The 9,850-nt window shown below is 38.0% G+C and overlaps 1 protein-coding gene across 1 annotated transcript in view; it reads left to right on the top strand.

Annotated features, from left to right (window-relative positions):
- The first annotated feature begins 6,729 nt into the window (after positions 1–6,729).
- Positions 6,730–9,850, top strand: part of LOC130238126 (pancreatic secretory granule membrane major glycoprotein GP2-like) — an 11,715-nt gene continuing 8,594 nt past the window's right edge. Inside the window, exons 1-3 of the mRNA XM_056469032.1 lie at positions 6,730–6,745; positions 7,140–7,526; positions 7,733–8,134. Of these exons, the coding sequence (XP_056325007.1) occupies positions 6,730–6,745; positions 7,140–7,526; positions 7,733–8,134 (805 nt within the window). The remainder of the gene's footprint in view (positions 6,746–7,139; positions 7,527–7,732; positions 8,135–9,850) is intronic.

Below are 9,850 nucleotides of genomic sequence, written 5' to 3'. Positions count from 1 at the left end.
TTTTTTTTGCACCATCTCCCAATGCTGCATGATGCTACCCTGGGTGATCGACCATATTGCCCATGCCTAAATCCGTCACTGCTCAAGGGAATCACCTCAGCCATGGTATTAAGGTGAATACTCCCACCAAATAGTTTGAGTACTGGTACCAGTACTCAAACCAGCAACCTTTGGATTGCAAGTACAACTCTAACCATTAGGCCACTGCTGCAGCATCATTAAACTATTACCATTTTGTAGTTTTTTTTGCTACATTTTCCAGCAAGATGCCCACACGGCACAACAAATGAGAATGGCTTCAAGCAAGAGAGCAGATTTTTGGTGCAATGACAATGCTGAGAATTCTCCTGCCAGTCCTTACAGCGTACTCTCAAGCCTGTTTCACACCGCAAGCGTGAGTAGAGCGTGTTTTTCGGCGTCCATCTTAACAGATTAGAGTTTTCATACTGCACGCAAAAGCAGCGCATCAGCGCGAGCGTCGCTGAAGCAGCAGTGTCTCGGTAGTTTTTGTGCTGGGTCTATTTTTGCTGCTCACACTCAATTAAAGTGACAGTGCACTGATAATGACCAAAAACACATTGAATGACAGTCAAAAGTAGCAATTTTACCCATGAAATGCATCAATATTATCCACAGATTTTTAAATATTCAATTAAATGAACTTAAACGATTAAAAACGTTATATAACTACAAAAGCAAATTTAAAACAATTTTAGTATCAGTTTCGTTTAGTAAGTTGCGCACTAGTTTGATCATACATAAATATCATTATAACCATATTGTATAAATATTATTATAACTATAGGCCTATATCATCCTGACAATCAAAAACAAAATGACATGATGTCACAGGCGATTGTCTTCTGAGTGCACCTGAAAAGACATGAATGACACTCATCAGAGCGTGAGGAGCAAACAGTTCTTTATGATCTATATAATTTGTAAAATAAAGACTTGCAGGTTAAGGAAACAGCATAGGAGGAAGTAGCCGCAGGCCTTGGTGCAGATGAAAAGTAAAAGGAGTGTTATTATAGATAGATAGGTGACTAGATAGATAGATTGATGTGTGCAGCAGCTGTCGATGAGCTGCGCGCTGCTGACACAATCATAGTGAAAAGCCAACGCCTGCTTCTGCTTTCCATTCGCGCTGCGCATGCGCCGCTCACACTCTGCTTGCGCTTGCGGTGTGAAACAGGTATCATCCAGTACCTCCAAGTTTGTAATGGGGATATGAATTAAAATGTCATGGAAACTTTATGAAATGGCAGAGATGGCCTCTTGCCTGAGAATTTGTCATCCGTTTGCACACAGTGTGAGACATTAACTGCAGTTGAATCTAAAATTAAAACTGAAAAGCCCAAACTCACAGCACGATTTTCACTCATTGACAGGTTTTGTGAAATTGCCAAAAATCTGAGGTAAATTGATTCACATTCATGTGAGCAACAATCACGCAATGGGGATAATCAGAGATGTGCTCAGAGAGAATCGTCATGTGTTGCCAATGCCTGTGGAATATCACATGACCTGTCAGTGATTCAAAATCCTACTGTGTGAAATGAGTTGAAAATGAGACACACGCACACACACACACACACACACACACACACACACACACACACACACACACCACACCCCACGCACACACGCACACGGGGGGGGGGGGGGGGTGTAATAAAGGACAGCTGCTGAGTTAACGTCACTCCCCTGATCACATCGAAAACACAAAAACATACAAAGCTCCAAGAACACTTTTATGCCCCTTATGTCTTCTCTCCTGTGCCAGGTCAGAGTGTGCATTTACTACAAGCGATGCGATGTACTGCCAGTAGAATCAGCAGCACAACATCTAAGCATCATATTGACTGTAGTAAAAGTGCACCCTGACCTGACACATGGCTTTGACAATGTTTTTAGTTCCTTTTCTGCACTTTGAAGGTCTTGCGAACATTGCAGTCTATGGGGGATGAGGGAGCTCTTGGATCTAATCTAAAATATCTTAATTTGTGTTTTGAAGATGAATAAAGAATTTAGACGGTTGGAATTACATGAGTGATAGTAGTAGTTGGTTTTTAATTTTCGGGTGAACTAAACCGTTAACCATCATTGTATAAAATGTGATACTCTAAACTTTCTTCAGTGCAAATACAGTATTTTAACAGTACTTTAACATCACGACAGTTGTTTTCCCAAACATCAGCAGTGACCCCTGCTACAACTATGCATCTATGGATCGCCCCTGGAGAGCCAACAACGAAACTGGAGATTCCTTGTGTGATGAATCTTTAACCTGGAGTGGCTGGTACAGGCTTTTCTACTATGGAATGAACATCCAGATGCCAGAGACCTGCATTACTGGTTACAGCTGTAGCACATACATGAATCTGGTACTCGATGGTCCTCACCCTCAGATAGAGGATGGAGTGGTGACCAGAGAAGTCTGTGGTAATTATTACTGGAGCAGCGCCTGCTGTGATGTGAAGTCGAACCCAGTAAGAGTGAAAGCGTGTCCAGGAAATTATTATGTCTATGAACTTGTGAATCCACACAACTGGTGTTCAGGATACTGCACAGGTACCTCTACCCCTTTTTAAAACAACACATAAAATATATATTTTTACTATTTTGTCCATGGATGATTTTTCATAACTTTTTTTTTTTTTTAGATGTCAGCACTATTTCACAGGTGGCTTCAACCACAAGTCCACAAATAAACACTGGATCCAGCATCACCTTAAGTAAGCTTTAACATGCTTTTAAGAAATAAATAAAAACAAGCTCAATAAAAGTGATATTTTATACATGGATTTTAGTAATGTTGTGTATGAATGCTTTACGATACAATCTAAAGATTATTACTGCCCTTCAAGTTAATGTATACTAACTATAGGTAATGTAGAAGTATATTTTAAGTGTCCTGTACTTCACATAATAACATCTGTATACTAGTAGTATTCTTGTAATTATCCTAGAATACCTTTGAGGAATATATATTTTTTTCATGTGTTGTACAATTGAATTCATGAGTATACTAGTTGTGTACGGTTGCTAAATAACTACTTTGTGAAATTTGTCCCATGCTGGACACGTGGCCATTGTGTTTAACCAAATACAACTGCATACACAGACATGGACGCACGCACGCACGCACGCACACACACACACACACACACACACACACACCAATAATTCCTAGAGGTCCCAGGACTCGAATCTAAAACCTGAACCTAATAATAATAACTAATAACCCGTGGTGGAAAAAGTAGTGAATGTAAAAGTACCATTACCTGCCCAAAAATGTAGTGCAAGTAAAGTAAAAGTATCTGTTGTAAATATTACTCAAAGTAATACCTTTCAAAAGTACTCAAGAGTAGTGAGCATTACGCTGTTAAAAGCTGATGCATTTACATGTAATTTGTGGATGTGTGTGTAAACGTAACATTCTGTAGTGCATTTAGTTTTTGCCCAGGAGGTACACAACATCATAAGACATTAGGTTAGATTTAGGTTGTGACGTCAGGTGACCAAAATTCAATGTCTAGCCAGTGCTAAGAACAACGTTATTTTGATGTCCAATAATGACATCAAATGATGTTGATATGTGGTTGATTTTAGGTTGTGTTAGAAAGTGACCACAATCCAACGTCGAGTCAACATCTTAAACTAATGTCAGGTAGACATCAAATACTGACTTTTATTTGTCAAAATCCAACGTCTGATAGACGTCATAGTGGTAACTCCCACACAACGTCAAGCATATTAGACGTTGATATTTGGTTGATTTTAGGTTGGACTTTGGACATTGACGTCGGCCTGATGTTGGCTTCTGACATCAAGCCGATTTTCATTTTCAAACAAAATGCAACGTCCCCACAATGGGGTACAACGTCAATCTGACGTCATGTTGACTTCTTGTGTCTGCTGGGTGTTTAAGGCCATTTCGGTCATCATACAGTAAACATCCGTCATCATCTTATCAATTCAATTCAATTCCCCTTTATTTGTATAGCGCTTTTACAATGTAGATTGTGTCAAAGCAGCTTCACATAAAAGATCACAGTAAATTGAAATAGTGTAGTTCAGTTTTTAAAGTTTAAGTTCAGTTTAGCTCAGTTCAGTGTGGTTTAATATTCACTACTGAGAGTCCAAATACTGAAGAGCAAATCCATCGGTGTGCAGCTCTACAGATCCTGAACCATGCAAGCCAGAGGCGACAGCGGCGAGGAAAAATCAGTGACGTGCTTCTAAACAGTCTCTGGGTCAATGCGTGTAAAGATTTTAAACATCTTCTTTTGGACACTTTTAATGCTTCCAAACAGTTTGCTGCAGTTATAAATCACCCATGTCTTGAGGTAGTTCAGTATGAGGTGATTTACCTTCTATGTATAATTTAATTGGACAGGAATCACAGGACTGATTTTTCCAATGCCCATAGACAGGAAAAAATAAAGTAGTAACTGCAAGTTGAAGGAAAGTAGTGGAGTAAAAGTACAGATACAGCACTAAACATGTACTCAATGGAAAGTAAAAGTACACATTTTAAAACTACTCAGTAAATTACAATTCCTGAGAAAAACTACTCAATTACAGAAATTACATTACACCACTGCTCATTACTACTAATTACTCTTTTATTACTAGATCATGAGTATGTGTATACCTTCACTCAGCCACTAATACTGCAATAGTTCTCAGTGTACACTTAGTTAACTAGTGGTTTTCTAGTGTTTTACTGCAAGTGTACATAGCCAAATTAATTTCAGTAGTGTCGTTAAGGAAAAGCGTGCAATTTGAAAATGGCAACTTGGAATAAGCTGAAGTTATTATTCATCATTCATATATCTTATAAATAGTATATTTATTGTATATGCACACTCATAATTTATTTGTAATGTACTTGTAATGCAAATAAATTATACTTTAATAAAACCAATCAAGCATGTGATGAAATTTTTACGAAATATACTTAAAGGGCCCCTATGGTGAAAAATCTACTTTTCAAGCTGTTTGGACAGACATATGTGCATGTATGGTGTATAGAGCGTCATATTGGGGTGATATAAGCACACCCAGTCATTTTTTTTCAATTTAGCAACATAAAAACGGTAGACTAATTGGAGCGGTTTTCAGTTCGACCGCAACTTTACGTAGGAGAGCGGTCCCCCCGCCTACCGAATTGATTGACAGCTGTGTGAATTAACATGTCCCGGTAGTCACGTGTATAATCATATCAACAAGACCAGACGTGCGCAAAGCAACCGGGAATAAAAGATGTGTTCAGTTCGTTAGGATCATCAATCATCATCAAATGTGATCTAGAGTAAGTTTCACATGTTTAAAATGTTTTAAAACAGAGCATGTGTGGGATGAATTACAGCGATTTAGCTTAGCTTTACTTCATCAGCACAGCCGTGTCTCAGAGCAATTATAAAGGAAGATGCTTCAATCCCGGTTTGTGGACGTCAAACAAGGTTTATTTTGTACATTAATATAACAGATATCCATACAGCAGTGGATATTACCCTGTATCATGTCACATTTGCGTGCAAAAAGAGTGCAAAGCTAAACGGGCACTCTGTTTGTCTGTGTGTGTGTGTCTACTGCGGTGTGTGTGTGCACGTGTGAACTTTGTGCGACTCTGCGATGCAACAGCACAATAAATGCTCATTGGTAAAGTTCTTACTGTAGTATTTCTCACAAACGCTACGTGAGATCTGCTTCCTTTAAATCTGTCTGTTGTCTGACGCAGCCGAGGGAGGAGATTAAGGCACGCAGAAAGGCACGTAGAAACGGTGGGCGGGGAGGACTAGCTTTAAAGGAGCAGTACACCAAAACCGCCACCCAGTGAAAAAATGTATAAATAGAAATTTAATAAAAGGTATAATAAAAAATCTGATGGGGGTTTTGAGCTGAAACTTTACAGAAACATTCTGGAGACGCAAAACACTTATATTAAATCTGAAAAAAGGGCTAACCTAGGTGCCCTTTAAAGTGTACTGAAAACGTTTAGCACAGAAAAGTACACTAAATGCAAGGTTAGGAGTTGCTGTAATTTAATTACAATTAAAATATATCTAACTTAAAAAAAAATTCTTCAAAAATAAGATTAGTTTGCAAAGTTAGCTAATCATTAGCACATTTGAATTTGACACTTAGCATATGTTCATTACGGTAGGCCTTAGTTAATTCAGGGCATTTACGCTGCTTTTATTAAAATAAATAGAGACAAAATCTTGCGACAAAATGATGCTAATTTATTTTTTAAGTTTTCAGTTAAGACAGCTCTAACATGCAATTTAATCCCACTCAATCAAAAGAGTCAAAACAACCTACCAGCTAAGTATACTGTACCAATTTACAAGTATACTGAAGAATCTAAGGATCTGAGAATCCTTGTAGCAAACGTATGTGTATGTTGCTTCAAGAAAGCAACCATTCATTTGTGTTGTGTTTTATTTTCACTTGTTTATATTTTTTTATTCTTCATTTAATTATTTAATTTAATCATATGATCATTAGTCATTTGTATCATTTTGTATCATTTTATTGATCATTAATGATTTGGTTTTTATTAATGATTATTAGATGTCATTTTATTATGTTTTTAATATTTTATTATTATTATTTTCCTTTAATTATTGCTTTATCCATATCCATATCCATATTGTATATCTTATGACCTTATGTGGATTCAAGCAACACTTGTTTTCATAAGTAAGAGATGCGAGAATGTCCCCATTTCAAGGTCTGTATTGTCTGTGGACAATGCTGGGAAGCAGTAACTTTCCATTGCTGTTGCTTTTGGTATAATAACACTTTAGACAAAGCATTCAATAAACTCTGCTCTTTCTTTATCATCATGACTTCGTCTCCTGCTTCTGCTTCTCTCTAGCTTTCTCAGTCAACTCCTATATTGATAGGTGATTGTTAATTGAGTTGAATACTGCTTAACAAGTTTGCGTATTGAAAGCTCTGCTGACTAGTTGTCCAGATATATACCTGGAGAAACTGACATTTCCTGACAAAATCTGGTGTATGAACATATACTAATAGTAGACTTGATTAACATTATTTTCATAAGGGTTGTTCTTGTGAAGCTCCTTACTGAAATGCAACCCTTTTTTTGTCTTAAAACACAGATTATGAGCCGTGCAGTCACTACAACATACTAGACAACTATTGGAGAAGCATACTCAATAGCTGGTATGGCTATGTAAATAGACATGATGACACTCTTGTAGAATGGGATGGCTGGTACAGACTCTTCATTAATGAATCGAGTGCTCAGATGCCTGAATGGTGTGCGTCTTATATGACATGTGGAGGTGTTACTGCTCTGTGGCTTCATGGATCTCATCCTCGATTAGAAGATGGAGTTGTTACTCGTGAAGTTTTTGGCTCACGTAATGATCAGTGCAGTCGCTACAGATCCGACCCAATCCAAGTCAAAGCTTGTCCTGGAGATTATTATGTCTACAAGTTTACCAGGCCAACAGTTTCCATTCAAGCTCCTGTATATTGTGCAGGTATACTGTATGTAAAATTCTTTTTTATATGCACACAAACACACGCACACACACACACACACACACACGTATATATTATATATTAAGCACATTGAACTTATTTTTTGATGTAAGTAAATGGTGGCTTAAAGTATATAAACTGTTAATATACAGTATTCTACAGTAATCTGCAGTATATAATGCTCTCCTTCTGCTTTTTATGATAGTGTCTTTCACCACCCCAAGTGTCGACCCCTGCTACAACTACACCAGCCTGGATGAACCTTGGAGATCCACAGATAACTATTACAATATTAATTATTACTACAATGTCATGTGTGACTATAATGTGGACTGGAATGGCTGGTACAGGCTGTTCTATAATGGTCAAAATGCTCAGATGCCAGAATCAAGTGTAAATCCATACATGTGTGGCAGTTATAACCCAATGTGGCTCAATGAATCCCACCCTCAGCTGGAAGATGGAGTGGTCCTCCGTCAGGTCTGTGTTTCAGATTGGGGAGGCTACTGTTCTTACACATCCGAGGCTATAAGAGTCAAAGCCTGTCCTGGAGATTACTATGTGTATGAGTTTGTTAAGCCTCTGATTTGCGCAGCTTACTGTGTAGGTAGGTATATACTCAGTAATTTAGTCATTTATAATTTTATAAACATCCATAGAAACTAGGGCTGTCAAATGATAAAACGTTTTATTAACTTAATCACACTTTTTTGTAACTAATCATGATTAATCACGAAACGCCGTATTTATTACAGAAATAAAAACACTGGCATTTAAGTGCCATTTGGATTTTAAAACAATCAATGCAAAAAAAATGCTTTCCATGTTGGATTCTAAGCAGACTACTAACACACACGCACGCACGCACACACACACACGCGCATGCACGCACGCACGCACGCACGCACGCACGCACGCACGCACGCACGCACGCACACACACACACACACACACACACACACACACAGATAGATAACGTGCGGACTCGGCGAGTGAGGGATCCCTTCAGATTCATCAACACGCACGATCGCGTTCATCAAATTTGCTTAAACTAAGCGTTCTAAAGTATGGCTGTATTTCACAAGCAAAGATTCTGACACAGCAACGTGAAGCAGACGCTTTACAAAAGTTGCGTGTAGGGGGGGAAACACGTCAAACTTATGAAATGTGAGGGCGCATGGAAGCAGCTTAAAGGCAGAGAATAGGGCTGTGGCTGTCTTTGACAGCTTGCGACTTCATCTGCCACTTTCACTACAGTACATTTACATGGACACCAATACTCCGCTTTTATGATTAAGATAATACTGACTAAGAGTCTACCATGTAAACAGCGATTTTTGATTACCTTAAAGAATCATGCGAGTCCTGAAATGCAGAGGTTTTTCTTTCCGTTCGCCATGCGGTATTCTATTCCATTAAAACATCCTAAATGAAAATATGCTGAATGAGAGTGAACTGCTGAACTGCAGTTAAAGTCTAAAGATTAAAAATGAAACACCCGAAATTGCATGAAACTCTGGAGGAAATGCAGGATAGCCAGGTGATGGGACATTAATTGTTTTATACTGAAACTTTCCTTCAAAAAACGAGTCCTTGGTCTTATCCAAATTTCTTTGCACGTTAAACACACGCAGGGCTGGAGCAAACTGAACTGATGCTCTAGGCAAATCGCAATTACGTCGCCCTCAACCCTAAAGTGACCGGTTCGCGGATGAAAGTAAGGACCGTGAGGGAGGGGGTTGGTGTAGCAGATGAAAGTGAAGACCTCATTATTCTGCTGCCCAAGGCAGCCGCCTAGGTCGTCTCTATGTACGCGCCGTCCCTAAACACACGTCGGCCACAACAGGAAATAAAAAAAACTGCGATAACCCTATATAATAACAACACACTATGAATTATTTACTAAGCATTAGCATCTAGTGAATTCCCTATCTGTTAAGCATTAACTGTGCATTATTAAGCGTTAGTAAGCAGTTTATAACTGCAGCTACAAACGATCTATTCTTGACTTCATTCATAATGTGCTTAATACTTGTACTTTCATACTTTGTTCATGATTTACTTTTCATTACTAAATTAAGTATTGCATTATTAATAAACCAGTTGTATTTAAGAGTAGTCGATGGTCTTTAAGATCATTCAGAATGAGTTAGTAAATGATTAATAAACTATTGAAATCAACGTTTATATGTCTTATTTATTCAGGCATATACTAATAGTTAACTAATATGTTAATAAATGCTTTATTAATTCAACTTCATGCAGTTTTGTGACCTAATCTAAAGTAAGGACTATTTATGCTTTATAAATCTCTTATAAATGA

Source organism: Danio aesculapii, chromosome 12 (assembly GCF_903798145.1).
Source record: "Danio aesculapii chromosome 12, fDanAes4.1, whole genome shotgun sequence".
Taxonomy (NCBI): Eukaryota; Metazoa; Chordata; class Actinopteri; order Cypriniformes; family Danionidae; genus Danio; species Danio aesculapii.
The sequence above is the reverse complement of the archived record's forward strand: the minus strand, read 5'-3'. Positions and strand labels throughout refer to the sequence as shown.